The 15,797-nt window shown below is 34.1% G+C and overlaps 1 protein-coding gene across 1 annotated transcript in view; it reads right to left on the minus strand.

Annotated features, from left to right (window-relative positions):
• Positions 1–12,290, minus strand: part of LOC143573935 (disease resistance protein RPS4B-like) — a 28,169-nt gene extending 15,879 nt beyond the window's left edge. The window contains exon 1 of the mRNA XM_077058698.1: positions 11,743–12,290. Within this exon, the coding sequence (XP_076914813.1) occupies positions 11,743–12,290 (548 nt within the window). The remainder of the gene's footprint in view (positions 1–11,742) is intronic.
• Positions 12,291–15,797: the final 3,507 nt, after the last annotated feature.

Below are 15,797 nucleotides of genomic sequence, written 5' to 3' on the forward strand. Positions count from 1 at the left end.
TTAAATTGAAGTTCAAATGCTAAAGTGTGATTTTTGCTAAACTCGATTCCAGCGGACCGCTATTCAGTCTCTCAATGGTCCGCTGCGAATTAATAAATGCAGCGGACCATTGAACCTTTTTGCCAACGGTCTGCCGCTTAACCTTAAAGCAATCAACCAAATGACAAAAGGCGGGCAACGGGCTACTTAGGGTTTCCCCGGCGATCCTCCAGGGATTCGTCGAGTTCGGTTATAAATAGCAGGCATAGTTCGGTTATAAATAGCAGGTGGCCAGTTGGAGCATCACACTCCATTGCCTTGCCTCAATATTTGTCCCTACTTCCCGGGTGGAGAGTGTCCCCGAGTCTTGTTCAAGTAAAAGTTATGCTTGTTTACCGTTAGGACCGGCTCTGAGAAGAAGAATTTTTTTAGGGTCAAAGGCTAAAATTTTTTTGGCCTTAAGTAAAAGAAATATTTTGTTGGTTTAAACAATTTAATTTTAAGTGGGCTTACTTGGTTATGATTTGAGTTGTGTAAAAAACTTTTGTATAAAAATAAACTTAAAAATGTCTCCAAAAAGACTAGGACTTACAACCTCTTCATTAGATGTCATACCTCTTTGCCACTAGACCAAGCTAGTGGTTATGTAATTATGTTGAAACATTGATTATACATATTATTTTCATAAAAATACATATAATTTAAAAAACATTCGGGCCTAGCGAGGTGTCAGGCTTGTGGCCGTCGACTACCCGTCGACACCCTTAGCCCTTAGGCCGGCCCTGGTTTACCGAAGCTGTAACCTAATCGTGTAGCCGGTTGTTCAAGTATAGATTATCACTATAGTAAATTCATTATTTAGCTTAAGACTCTAGTTAGGGGCATAGTCGAACCTTAAAATGCTATAATAGATAAACTTAACGTTTCATGCAATGTTTTTGACAAAATGAACGGTCCTCATGATAAAGAAATGTAAATCTAAAAGACTAAAGGTGTTCTGTTTAAATTTGGAGAACTGTTTTTGAACTATAAAATAAGATGAAACGTTTACAATGTTTGAAACTATAAAGCAAGACTATAAAATAATATGAAGCAACTATAGGCCAGAGATAATCAAGCAATCATATTCAGTTGCAAAGGAATTAGTACTATAAGGTGAATACACTCTTACCTTTTTAACAAAATATTACACGAGTCAAAGTTTACGTAGGATTCAAAGATCCATAAAATTTTATAAAACAAAGTAATTGATCATCATCATCATCGTACTCAGTATATCCCACCAATAGCAAAGCTATGGTAGGGTCTGAGGAGGGTAAGATGTAGACAGCCTTACCTCTACCCCATAGGGATAGAAAGGCTACTTCCGGTGAGACCCCGGCTCGATAGTAGTTTTGCATCAAGCCTTGGAATAAGGCACATAACACTCAATCATCGGGACACCAGCTGATCGGTGCATGTACCCTTGTCTTTCGGCTATCAATGCCACCACATGATGCCTGATTAACCTTCCGCCACTTTTAACGTTACTTTCACGAGATTAGTAAAATAACGTCAAAATTAGTGCAATTTCACTTTTGCCCACACGAGTGTTCACACATATATACATTATATGCGCGTATCGCAAGCAGGGCACTAAACAAAGTAATTGATGGTACTCAGAATAGAGTGTACGTTTGTCTTGACCTTACATATTTGGTCTAACATTTGGCACGCCGTCCCACACTTAGTCATTCCCCTTCTTGTTGAGAGTCGAAGTCAATTGTGTCGTTAGAGGAATGGTTCCGTGTATATATTTAGCTATTAAGGCTAGGAGTGTGCACAAAACCGAAAACCGAACCGAAACCGATAAAACCAAAAAAATCGAACCGAAAAAAACCAAACCGAATTAGAAACCGACGGTTTGGTTTTGAACTTTAGCAAAAACAGAAATATTGGTTTTGATTCGGTTTTATATTTTGTTAAGAACAGATAAAATCGAACCGAACCGAAATAACTATAATATCTTATGCGTAACCATTAAAACAAATCTACAAATGACTATTTGTATAGCTTTAACATATGGATCAAATAAATTTGGTTGCTACATATGATTAATAACTTATAATACTAGTACTTTTAGTTTTGATTTTGATTTTTTATTTTAAATGCGTCTTTTATAATTAGCTTTTAATATTTGAAGCCCATATATTCAATATTCTATTAATCATTAGTTTAAAGGAAATAAAAATCATGTCCAATTTCGATACCTCAGGTCAAGTTTTTTTTGCCTAAAATGTTTTGGCTTGATTAGCAAAACCGAAAAAACCGCATCCAAAACCGAACTAAACCCAAAAACCAAAAACCAAAACCAAACGATTTTGAAAAAATCATAAAACCGAAAGTTTGGTTTTTGGTTAGGTTTTAGTCAGAAACCACACCAAACCGCACCACACACCCCTAGTTAAGGCTTTGGACGCTAACTACTAAGTCGTTTCGAGGTGAACTTGGAATTATAAAAAGGTAGCGTTATTCACCAGCAATTGTGCCTTAGTTTCCAAACTATTTTCAGATAATCAATCAGGAAAGTCATAATTCACAATATATGGAGATATAGCAAATACATGCTATCAGATGTCTGAGTCTTGTTTTGAAATGTTATATCAATGTAAATCATTATTTCTAATAAACACAGTTTTGTAAACAAATAACGGGTGTTTCATTACCGATATATGTATAAGTTAATATTTTAATAGACATAGTATTCTATTGCGTAACCAAACTTTAATAAATTGACAACCGTAGTACCATTGGTGATACGTCTAACCATTTGTAGTCAATCAGATTCATGGGAATAAAATCCAAACTAAGACAGTTGTGAAGTGTTCGTTGGTTTACTGAATGAGGAATCGATCAGAATTCGTGGTTTATTAAACTAAGAGTTGAATGCCAAATTCACACATAATCATTAGAGAATTATTATTGGATAAAACCCGATTTAAGAGTACTTCATGGATCAAGGTCAAACGTAATTTTTGAAAACGGTGTTGTCGTTGTGCCCTCCGACCTGAGATGCATATTGACCCACAATTATCAAATGTTGTCCTTTGACATTTTCCTAATGCTTGTTCATATCTGGGAGTAATAAGGGCTATGAATGGGGATTGATATGAAGTTTAGTGGGAGTTGAATATGTACTCAATATCAAATTTTGTTCTCTTGATTTTGTGAGAGTCTAACATCTTTGGGCCCCTCGTTGATTCAAAGTGGTATATTGCATGCTTGCGCTCAAACCGGAGAGTTTTATTTACCATTTGAATCTTCATCGAGAATGCTTATAATGATACCAAACTTACAGAGAAGATTTACTTGGATCAATTGTACACTCTAGGCACATCCCACATCATACGTGGACATGAGATATCCTTGATTCGTAAGTAATGACCCCGCCTCTTAAATCATCAACTCGTTTTGGGCTTAGTTGGATGTGGAGCATATAAAAACTCCACAGTTAAGCGCGCTCATGTGGGAGTAGTGCTAGGGTCGGTGACCACATGGCAAATCTCTATCGGGGCAACCAAAAACAAATTCGTGAGTCCCAGTATGGGCCATCCGTCAATGGGCCATCCGTCAGGGGCAAAGCGAAGAATATTAGTGATAAGAGAGACCAGATGTTACAATGAGAATAGTTGATCACATATGAGAAGGAAAGGTTGATCCATGTCTCATATTCAACATGATGTCTATTACAAAAAGGATGATTAAACAACGGCCATGACTAATACGGTGAGGTAAAACAGGAGTACTTAGACCAGTTGGAAATAGCAGACTACTCAAGCCTTGTGTCTGTGACATTTGTTAATTTTCAAATCTGAAACCCAACACGTTTTAAGATTTTAGAATCTTCTTACATTTCTAATTGATATATTTATTGATTAATAATGTTATTAATTAATTCCAAGTTCCAATTTTTATATATTATGTCGTTATTGCATTTAAAACAAGTCCAGGGGCTAATATTGCCAAATTCCAGAGATTTTGTGTTTTTCCCCCTTCGGTCGCACACCGCGGAGGAGTCACCTTAGAATTCCGCGATTCTCAGCATGTTCAATATTGTCTCCCTGGAAAGATAACACCCCCCCCCACCCACCACCACCACCACACCGCGACGCACGACATTGCTTGTTGTTTCATTTTTTTTATTTTTTGTTCAAATCTTCCATTACTTCGAGTTATGGCCATTTTAATTGATTTTTGTTTTGTGTGAGCTCTTTATTATTATAATTAACTTGTTTGCATATAATTCTCATGTTTCAACGCAATATTTATGATCAATTTCAAGTTTTGAATGTTATTCAAACTCATTTAACATTTTACTCATTTAAAATTTTTGACTAATTTAATCAAATTAAAACATCTAGCTCAATTCCTTCATAAATAGAATTCTTTTTCTTCTCATTTCACTTTGCCAAGCTCAACTTACAAAAACTTGTTATTCTCTCAATTTGATGTTCTATGCCTACCTGGACTTCTCAAAATCAACCCGTCCAAGTCAAGACTTTTTCTTATTATCTATTGTGTCATTTTCAATTGTGTCCTTTTCCTGGGTAGTTACATTTTCTTTTATGTATGTTATTATCGTTTAGAACATGATGCTATGTTAAAACTAATTTGACAATAGTGTTGGTTCATCAAAATGAACTTGGTTCGCTCATGCGACCCGTTCGGTTAAAGTTTGAACTTTTTTATCTTTAAACATCTAAAACTAACCTTCTCATATTCACACCTTAAAAATAATGTTTTGTGATATCGGAACCAACCCGACTTAAAGTCAAACTTGTGTTCAACAAAACACCAACTACTCGCTTTAAACTCGATTTTTTACATTTGGGTCCGTTTCGGATTTTCACAAAACGTCCACCTTCTTTAACATAATTAAAACATAAAATGCATTAAACCAACTTATCTAAAATCTATTCTTTTAAGCAAATACAATAAATATAGGATATACATATTTTTTAACTTCAAGCTTTAAATTTCCAAACGAACCTCATGTCCTGTGTCATATTATCAATTCTTTTCACACCAATCTTTGACCCTAGAAATATTTATAATTTCTTAGGATTTCGTGTCGGACTCGTTTCGGACTAAACCCGACCCATTAACTCACTTAACGCTAATGTGAGTTTCATAACTCCTTTTTCCATGCTTTATAAATATTTGGAGTCTAGAACTTTACTATTACTATTTTTTCTCGTTATTTCATGATCTTGTTTACAAACTGATTCGCAATTATGTCATGCATATTAATAATATTTCTTTCATATTGTTTTTATGAGTATACATGTACTATGTGTAATGTGTTTCCGCTTTATGGGTTGGTAAATCAAACATCGAAGTGGGAGGATCCAATGGGACGTACTTGCGTCGCCTATTCTACCATTTCGGTTGAAATGGATGGTGGTTATCCCTTGCCTCCGGTGGCTATTTGCACAAGATTCTAAAATCAATTATTCATTTCCCTACTTCCGCGACTTTGGTAAGGAGAATGGTTGTTTATTAGTTGTTTTCCATTTACTTTATGATTGTATATATTACATTGTGACATGTGAATAGATAAGCATTTTTGTTTTATTTATATATCAAACTTATGAAATCTCACAAACAAACTTGTTGATAAAATATATTATTTTTAACGTGCTACAGTTTGATTGATGAAGTGTTAAGGAACAAAGATAACTAGATTGGTCCTTTAGGCTTGTTTAAATAAATTGTATCGTTATATATATACGATGTATTATTATTTGATTTGAAACAAATGTGTACTTATGATTATTAGAAATGGAATAAATATATCTATTTGCCATTTTAATATTGTATACGAGCGATGGATAATCCAAGTACCGCTCCCACTTTTCGCCCATGGTCGGGGTGTTACATTACCATGTAAGGAGTGAGATGTAGCTAGGGTCCAACAATGTATGTTTGATATGTAATCGTCACTCGTGCAAGTGGGAGAGTGTTGGCAAAGCATACCCAAAGAACAACTTTAAACAATACTACTACCAAGGTAAAAACCAAGGGTCATACCGAGAGCAACGATTAATTAGAGATTGTTTAATAGTCAAACTATCGGTGATGATTATTCGAGCATGGAAAAATGTTACATAAATAGTGTTTTACTTGGCGCGTTGCGCTGTACAGGTTGGATAATGGGCCAGGTAGGTCGAATCTGTTTATGTACCCCTTGTTTAGTTGTGGTGCACTAGTGTGGGTTCGGTTTATTAACATATAACAAATTAAAATATTTAAAACAACATTTTGGACGGTTTCAGTTACATTTGTTACGGTATCGTATAAACAATGTTGGTAATATCCAAGAATTAAAACCCAAAAAATAACTTATCAGTTAACATATAAAAAAATAAAATACTTGGAGGAATTATCTTCTCAAGACAAGGTTTGTGATCCAAACCAACAATGTTGCCACGAGCTATTTTCAAACACAAAAAAAGTTAAGTCCAAAGCAAGCCAAGTGGCAAGAATTCCTTGCTGAATTTGATTGTCTTAGAGTATAAACCAGGGAAAGCAAATGTGGTGGCAAATGCACTGATTCGAAAAGTTGAGCTTGCTACCATCACTAGACCAACATTTGATCTCCAAGACCAAATCGAGGTAGGTCTAAAGGAAGATTCGTTCGCAAAACATCTTTTCACCTTGCCTCAAGATGGGAAGACAACACGCTTTTGGGTCAAAGTTGACTTGATGTTCACTAAAGGGAATCGACTCTTTGTGCCAAGATGGGGCGGTGCTAAATCATGAAGGACTGCCATGATTCATTGTGGGTCAGACATCTTGGAGTAAACGAACTGTATCACTGATCAAATGTACGTTTTATTGGCCACACTTAAGGGATGATGTTGAGGCCTATGTTTGTATCGCCTAGTTTTTCAAGACTGAGCAACACTATCTGGGAGGATTGCTAGAGCCTTTACCCTTCCCGAAGGGTCCATGGGAAAGTATTTCAATGGACTTTATCACATGTTAGCCAAAGTCTGAAGCCTCCGGAAGCATTATCGAGGTGGTCGATCAAATCTCAAAGTATGGAACCTTCATTCCAGCACGACAGCACCTCTCGATGTTACTTATGTTGAAACAGCCAAGTTGTTTTTCAAACATGTGGTCAAGTATGGGAGGATTCCACAAGTAATTGACGGTGATCCAGACCCACGTATCACGGGAAAATTTTGGTCCGAGTTGTTCAAGATAATGGGGACTGATTTGAATTTCTTAACAAGCTTTTCATCCCCAAATCGATAGTGAAACAGAAATGTTCAATGCACTATTGGAGTTGAACCTTCAACACTATGTATGTGCTAATGAAAGGGACTGGCCAAACTCCTTCTCCTTGATGTTGCATGATTTTCCCATAATATGCAAAGGAGTGAAGTGACGGGAAAGAGTCCTTTCGATCTGGTTACAGGTTGAAAACCACTCACTCCAAATGCCTTAGCCACATCATATGATGGAAACAGTCGAGCTACTTACAAAAGTTTGAAGGAATAGAACGAGCAAGCTAACTTAGCATGAGCATCCATTGACAAAACGGCTAAGATGATGAAGAAATGGGCCGATGGTAAACGAAGACATGTGGAGTTCAAGCTTGGTGACCAATTCATGGTGAAACTCTTGCCTCAACAGTTAGGGGCATTCATAAGGGACTTTTTTGAAGGTATTGGAGTGCATTTCCAGTGATTGCTCGAGTAGGCAAGGTTTCTTATTGACTTCATCTGCCTACGTTAATGACTCATCATGTCTTCCATGTAAGTTTTCTTAAGCCTTATCGTCCTGATATGGAAGACTTAGACCAGGGAGTGCCCAAACGGGCACCAACTGCTGTTGTAACATCGTTCGATCGAGAGGTTGCTCGGGTTATATCCGATCGAACTGTTAGTCGACGAGGCGTACTAAAGCATAAGGAATACTTGGTCAAGTGGAAGAACTTGTCGACACTGAAGCAAGCTGGGAAGTTGAGGATATGTTATGGCAGTTCGAGACAAGATGAAGGAGTATCACAAGGCAGACACGACAATAACGTCGCATTTTTAGGTGGGGGAGAATGTCACGCCCTGCTTAAATTTATATCGCTATTTCGGAATTTCGGATATTTCCAGCATATCCAAGAGCCAAGATACTTAAAAAATAATCTGGATCAAGACCTAGAAATTTCCTTGTATTTTATAATTAGAAGGACCTAGAATGGAAGCCTAGAACTTGGGTGTAAGCAATATAAATAGGTTATCTTGTATAATTTCCAATTCACCTCATAAGTTGTAACAAGTTTACTTTGTAAAGTGTTCGCTAAAGCAATCAAAGTTCCTTTGTCAAACAATCTTGTATTCCCTTTAAAGTAATAGAATCATTGTTGTGTTTTGGTGATCAAGGCTGATCTTAGTCAGAATCTAAGAATCGCACGTGAGTTTTGGAATCACTCTGTGACACTATGCTCTTATATAAAACTTGAAACCCTCAACCATCTCTCTCTCTTTTGCGTTGACCCCACCACGCCATCGCATCACTACCATGGGCCATTGCCACTTCGCTGCCCAATTTTTGTCACCACGACTGTCGTGCCGCCCCAAACCGCCATCATCTGCTACCACCAGTTCGTTCAATTTCATTGGTCTGGTTATTCTGGTTCGCTTTGATCATTCGGACATTGATTCAGTTAGATCATTTAGATTCGGGTAATGATTCAGAGAGAAACTCATGGTGTTCAATTTCATGAGTGCTCAATTGATGGAAGTTTTCCTATCACTGAATCTTGCGCCCGGAGTCATTAAATCGAGGTGTTTCGTGTCTCATAGTCTACTACAACCGATTTGCGGTGTTGTATTCTAAATATTAGAGAATATTACAAAATATATTAGTAGAGTTTTAGTATTATAGTGTTACTATAGTTAGGAGATTGTATTTGATTATGTTTCCTTGTATATATGTAATTGTACTCCTACATATAGTTTTAAAATAATAAATTACACCTTATGAGGTTTTCATTATTCTACACTAAACACCCTATGATTGTGATTGTTTCTATTTGGTTTGATCCAAAGTCCAGTTTAGATCAATTGATACAAGTTTTGTTTGCGTTGCGTTTAACCCGTTTTTGTTTGACCCGTGTACGGAACCCAACATAATCGTGAAAACTCAAGGAGCCGGTTATAAAAAAACATTTTTGGACTAAAATTTCGTAAGACACCAAACCAGCTTGGGGAAGAAAATGACACTTTATTCTAGATTTTTTAAAATAAGCTAATATATATATATATATATATATATATATATATATATAGGATAGAGATACTGTATGATAATGCCTTAACGTATCATAGGTACACGAGACGCTCAAAGGCAAAAAAAAGAAACAAAGGCAAAAGTAATAAAACGCTCAACCAAACCCTTAAACGCTCAGCCAAAAACCTAAAACGCTCAAAAACGTTTTAGGTGAACCAATGATTAATTGGAATGTTTTGGTGAACCAATGACCGATTAACCATCCGAAACTGTTTTTTGGTGAACCAATGATTAATTGGATATGTTTTGACGATTCCGAGATGTTGAGATGTGAAAAAATGGATTCACGTACTTATTGTACGTTAAGGTATTATTGTATTGGATCTTTTCTATATATATATGTTTAAGTTAAAGAGATAAATGAATATGCTGCGAGAAATGCGATAAATGAATATGAGCCACTAGTTTTATTTTAGGTTTTAAAAGCTTAAAAATAAATGAAAAAGATGTAAATGCAACAATAAATGCACACTCTCTATCTAATTAATACGACTAATATAACCATAATAAATCTCTCTCTAATTAATATATCTATATAATTTAACTATAATAATTAAAAAGATAAAAACACTAATTTAATTTTATAATTTGTTTACATTCTCTTCATTTATCTAACAAAAATACAATTTATTCATATAATACTAGTTCTTTATATTAAAAAACAGTTTCTTTCCATTTATTAGCATATATCAACGCGTAATTTTTAACAATAAATATCAAAACATAATATATTTTTTTTTCAATTGATATATCTAGACAAATATTGTCATAAATAAAAAAAAATATCATACAAATGTGTTCATTAAATATACAACCTACACAAAATTATATAACCTACACTTGTTTTGAGCAATAAAAACGTACAACGTACAAAAAAGCATACAACTTATATATTAAATTCAACATCAACAATTATATAAACTATACAAATATACACATATCCTACACATGTGTAGGTTATATGTTTTTTGTGTGTAGGTTATGTTTTCTTATTCTTAGAACAAGTGTGGGTTATATGTTATTGTGTAGGTTGTATATTTCACATTTAATGCAAACATATGTAAGATAGGTTTTTGTATTATTCGTCACAATGTAACTACGTGTAGATGGATATTGATAAGTTGAGTTGGAAGAAATTGGTTTTAGATAGAATTTTTTTTAATGTATGAATAAATTGTATTTATGTAGGATAAAATTTTCGTGTGTAGGTTATATGTTTTTCGTGTGTAGTTTATATGTTTTCGTGTGCGTGTGTATTTTATTGATGATGAATTTTGTGTGTAGGTTATATGTTTTCTTATTCTCAGAACAAGTGTAGGCTATATATTTTTGTGTAAGTTGTATTTTTTTTTGTTGATCATATTTAATGCTAAAGCATGTAAAATAGTTTTTTGTATTATTTATCACAATATAACTACGTGTTGATAGATATTTATATATTGAGTTGGAAGAAATTTGGATAGAAAAAAATTTTAATGTATGAATAAATTGTACCTGTGTAGGATAAAAATTCAAGAGACAAAAAATAAGTTATAAAAATAAGTGAATTCTTAATATTTTTCAGTTATAGTAATTTGATTTGTTATATTAATTGAAGAGAGATGCATTTATACTTTCTTAATTTATCTTTAAGCTTTCAAAACCTAAAATAAAACTAGTGGTTCATATTCATTTCTCGCAGTAATTTTATTTCTCTCTTTAAGCCTACCATAAAATCCTAGGTGTCACTCTCTGGTTGTTTCCCTCATTCTCTAAAGCCACCAGATTGCTTGATTTATAAATGGAGGCTTCTCATGCATTTGACCCGAATTTGCGGGTATGAGTCTCACCAAACCCGGATATTCTTTAAATGGGTTATAACATCTCATTTATATGTAAAACTATTTCATAAGCAAACAATAATTTTCACGGGTCATGGGTCTCACCAAACCCGGATAACCCTTAAACGGGTTATAACATCTCATTTATTTGTGAAATAATCCCTTAATTATTAAAGAATAATTTTCACGGATTATGTGTCTTACCAAACTCTAATAGCCCTCAAATGGGTTATAAGACTCACTTATTGATAAACACTTTCATTATCAAACCTTAATTTAATTTATCTACTTTACTTGCTGGTCTATCATCTCCATCGTCGGTTAACTTCCAATACTACTCACCATCGTCAACTACATCAACGCCTCTTTTTTCATTAGACAAATATTTGTATTCATGTTTGTACATTTAAAAAAATCAACATGCTCGTGTTTTTTTATGTTTGTTCTTTAAAATTCTAAAAAACCTAAACATATCAACCGATAAAACCCAAACGTTAAAAAATAAAATAATCATCATAAAATAGCAAAACGATTAAAAACAAAACTTTAAATAAACTCCCGTAACACGGGAGGATCAATATATATATATATATGATGAGAGGAGATTTACCTGTTGTATACATGTTCCCCTTTTACATCGGCAACTTGTGTGAGTGCCGTCTTCCATAACTCAATCTTTTGAGCCCATTGACGTCTTTTGTCTACATCTTTTTCTGCGTCCATCTTGTGTTTATGCATTGCCATTGCTTCCCCGAAGCTGTTTTCTTGCTTCCTGACATGGGTAGGCTTGACATGATAGAAGATGGGGATAAGGATCTGGTTAAACTTTTTGTTTTGCTCAAGGATTAATACAAGTTCATCTAGGCACCATGTGGAAGAAGCATAGTTCTTTGACAAGATGATGATAGAAGCCCTCGATGCTTTAATCGCACTCTCCAGTTTTGGCTTCAGTTGGACCCCGGTTTCAATCTCGTGATCATCATAAAACACGAGGAATCTGGCGTCCAAAAGGGCGTTGTGGAGGTGATCGGTGAAACTATTACGAGTGTCAGCACCTCTAAAACTTAAAAATACATCATATATAGGATCTTTACGATCACTATGGTCATGAGGTGGTGATGAAGATGAGGATTCTGGTAGGTCACTGATAAAGACCATTGTTTTGAGTTATTGAAATGTATCAGTGTGGAGATGATCAGCTATGGAACTTTGTCCTTATAATGTCTTCAATCCATTTCTCCAAATAAATATATCCATGCCTTTCTAATTATAAATGACTCACAAGTCATAAGTCTTTATATATACATATATATATATCCGCATGCACCACTTCCTCTTCCTTTATAATTTTTAATTAATCCCTTTTATTTGTAATTATTGAACCGCGTAGCTCGTCTTTTTTCTTCACACTAGTTATGTCTTCTCATAACAATGGGGTGGTGGTTAGCGGTGTTCAAAACTAAATATCCGGAGCTTAGAATATCCAAACATCTGGACAATGGATTTCACTATCCAAATCCGAATGATATCCAAATTTTGAAAATAAAAATTACTTATAAAAAGTTTAAAGAATTGTATTTAAATATTTCGAATATCCAAAATATCTGAAAAAATTATTTGAATAAATATCTGAAAGATTTGAACAGACACAGTAGTGGTCCATTGATAAAGACAAAGTTTTTAAATATTTAAGTTTAAATGTGTGAGATCTCGGGTTCAAGTATTAATTTTGTATTCAAAGTCTTTGGATGTTGATATTGTAGTAATATAATTCCACCGTTGGCGTTTAAGCTTATGGTCAATAAAGTTTCTATGAGTATTAGTGGAATTTGGAAATCATCGTAAACTTGTGAATTGAACAGCACTAATTAGTCTTTTTTTAAGGATATAATGACTTTTTAATGTTCTAATTTAGATAAACAAATTTTCAATTATCTAATAACACAATGCTTTAGTTTTACAATGTCTAGTGGTCACCAGGGCCATGGCCATCCCGGAAAAAAAAATAATAATACGAATAATCTACTCCATTTTCAAAAGAAAAATAAAAAAGATTATTACCTACTAAAGGCAAGGAATGCGTCCACTTATGACTTATGTGCGTTTAGTTGAATCACTGTCCCACAGCCAAAAAGTCTGGGCTTTTTTCTTTTAAGTTTTCGGTTTGTCGGTTTCAAACAGGTAAATTACTCGTGTAAGGTCGGTCCCTATTTGATTATCATTTTGTTAAAGCTTTTGTATTTGATGTAATTCTAATTTGTATTATTGTTATGCTTTTGTTTAGTTATGGTTGTATTGAGCCTATAGCCGAAGACAATGTAATTCCCAGTTGGGCCAGACCAAGTAGCCCATCTTGTATGTAACTTAGGTATGGAGTATAAATACATGTTATACTTCATACACTAGGTTAAGCTTCTTGGAAACTTTATTCTACTCTTTCTCTCTCAAATAGTGTGTGTGTGCGCGCTTGTGTATTTTTTGATCCGAGATCCGGATATTCTTGTTGATTTCCGTTCACAAACTCTACGGATTGATCTAGGATTAATTGCTAGATCCATAACGAGACCTACAACTCGGTTTACAAAAAACTCCTAATACAAACACTGAAACACACAACACACATGTATAGTAAAGTACACGGATGATACGTATGTGTGTTCATATTTCACATTTTGTCTCAAAGTTAAGAAACTACATCGCTGCGACGTTTCCTCATCGATCCATACTTTTTCCTTAAAAAACATTAAATTACATCGCTGCGACGTTTCCTCATCGGTCCATACGTTTTCCTTAAAAAAACATTAATAGTCCATATGGATATCAACTTTTTTGTACTTAATTTTTTTAAGAGATCGGGAAAAAATCACTCAACTCTATACTTTAAACTTTTTCCTAGAAAATCACTCGGTTCAAACAAATTTACACCCAACTATCTCATCTTCTTTTCAGTCTCTTATTTCTCATTTTCTATATACAACTATATGTATCCAAGAGCCCCGTTTTCCATCACTCAACTCTTAAACAAAGGCAACAATGAACGAACCCCAACCTGATCACCACCTAATGGATTCTCACAATTATAATAACCAGGTAGAAAGTTATGTATTCATCTATTTATGAAGCAAAGAAGTTAAGCCTCGTTGAAACACATCGAGACGACTCAAGTGACGAAGAAGGTGATCTAGCATTTCGATAAAAAAAAAATAAACAAGACTTAATTGGAAGAGTAAAATAATCATAAAAGAGTAAAAAATATTTTTCTTTGACACAAGCCATATTTATTCACACCAGTGATGCAACGAGATCAAGGACAAATACAACATGGCTCGACGTGATTAACTTTTATCTTTTAAAGATTAGTTTGTTGTTCATTATATTACGTAGTGTGGTTCTAGCTTCTAATTTTATTTTCTACTTAGTTTTATCTATGTAGTTTTGTTTTCAATCTAATGCAAGTTTATTTATTTATTTCTATTTTTGTTTAATTATTTAAACTCTTTCTTAAATATAAATAATATATTTTGTTAACTAAAGTTTATAAAGTAATTGTAATGTGATAGTAATGGGGTTGCATGCATGAAAGAATGATAGGTACGAAAGAGTTGGGATAAAATGAACATGTGGAAGGATGGGTGAAAAACAGACGTGACATGCTGACGAGGTTCATGTGAGAGAATGATGGGTTTTAGCGTTGCACGGAGTCTAATACATGGAACCCCTAAAATCGCATTAATAAGATGTATAGTATTATTACTTCATGGCTTTTGAGTTTTATGTAACCTTGGAACTTAAGATGGATAGGCATGTAAGCTCACACTAATTACATCTAATAATAATAACAATAGTAGTAGTGATGGTGATGGTGGTGGTGGTGGTGGTGGTGGTGGTCATGACTGTGGTCGTCGTCATAGTGGTAATAGTAGTAGTCAGTAGTAGTCCAATCAATATAATGGCTATATTATAAGTCTTTAATTCATCAAGTCTTAGCATTTTTATGGGCCGAGCATGTCTTTTGTATTTGGATGTGCGCATGTGATGTTTTGTTGTTTATTAACAAACAAAAAAAGAGTTATGATGGGTTCTCACAAAAAAATCGTGTTGTGTTTTTTATTAGAATGATTCCTACATTTTGACACAACATAAATTATTTTCTCGTCTCTTGAAAACATGCATATGTTTAAAACTAGAATAATTGCTAATGGAAATATAGATATTTTCGAAAACATGCATGTGTTTAAAACTTGAGAAGCGAGGAGGGTTTATAACCATATGTGGAAAAGGGCTTCAAGTTTTTTGTTTTTCGTATAATACGCCCCAAAGTAATTGAGCACTCGTAAATTAAATAAAATAACATCTCTAAGCCCTCTTATTTTTTTCTCATAAATTTACTCGTTTTCATTCAAAATTATATTAGTTGAACTTATTCTTATTTTATTTAATTATGTTAGGGTTTACTTTTAGTAATTATATTTTGTTATAATTATTTGTAATGTTTTCACTAAGAAAATAGACACTTAACTTTTCAAAATAGTGTTGGATTCTCGTCTACACGAGCCAAGTTTGCTACTTCGGTTTTTTTCAACTTTGAGCATTAACTTGCATAATGACCGTGTTCATGACAATTAAACATATATGTTAAACTTCATCCACGATAACTTTGGCTAG

Source organism: Bidens hawaiensis, unplaced genomic scaffold (genome assembly GCF_021521415.1).
Source record: "Bidens hawaiensis isolate Kalapana, Puna unplaced genomic scaffold, B.hawaiensis_p1.1 tig00026727_1, whole genome shotgun sequence".
In the NCBI taxonomy this organism is placed as follows: domain Eukaryota; kingdom Viridiplantae; phylum Streptophyta; class Magnoliopsida; order Asterales; family Asteraceae; genus Bidens; species Bidens hawaiensis.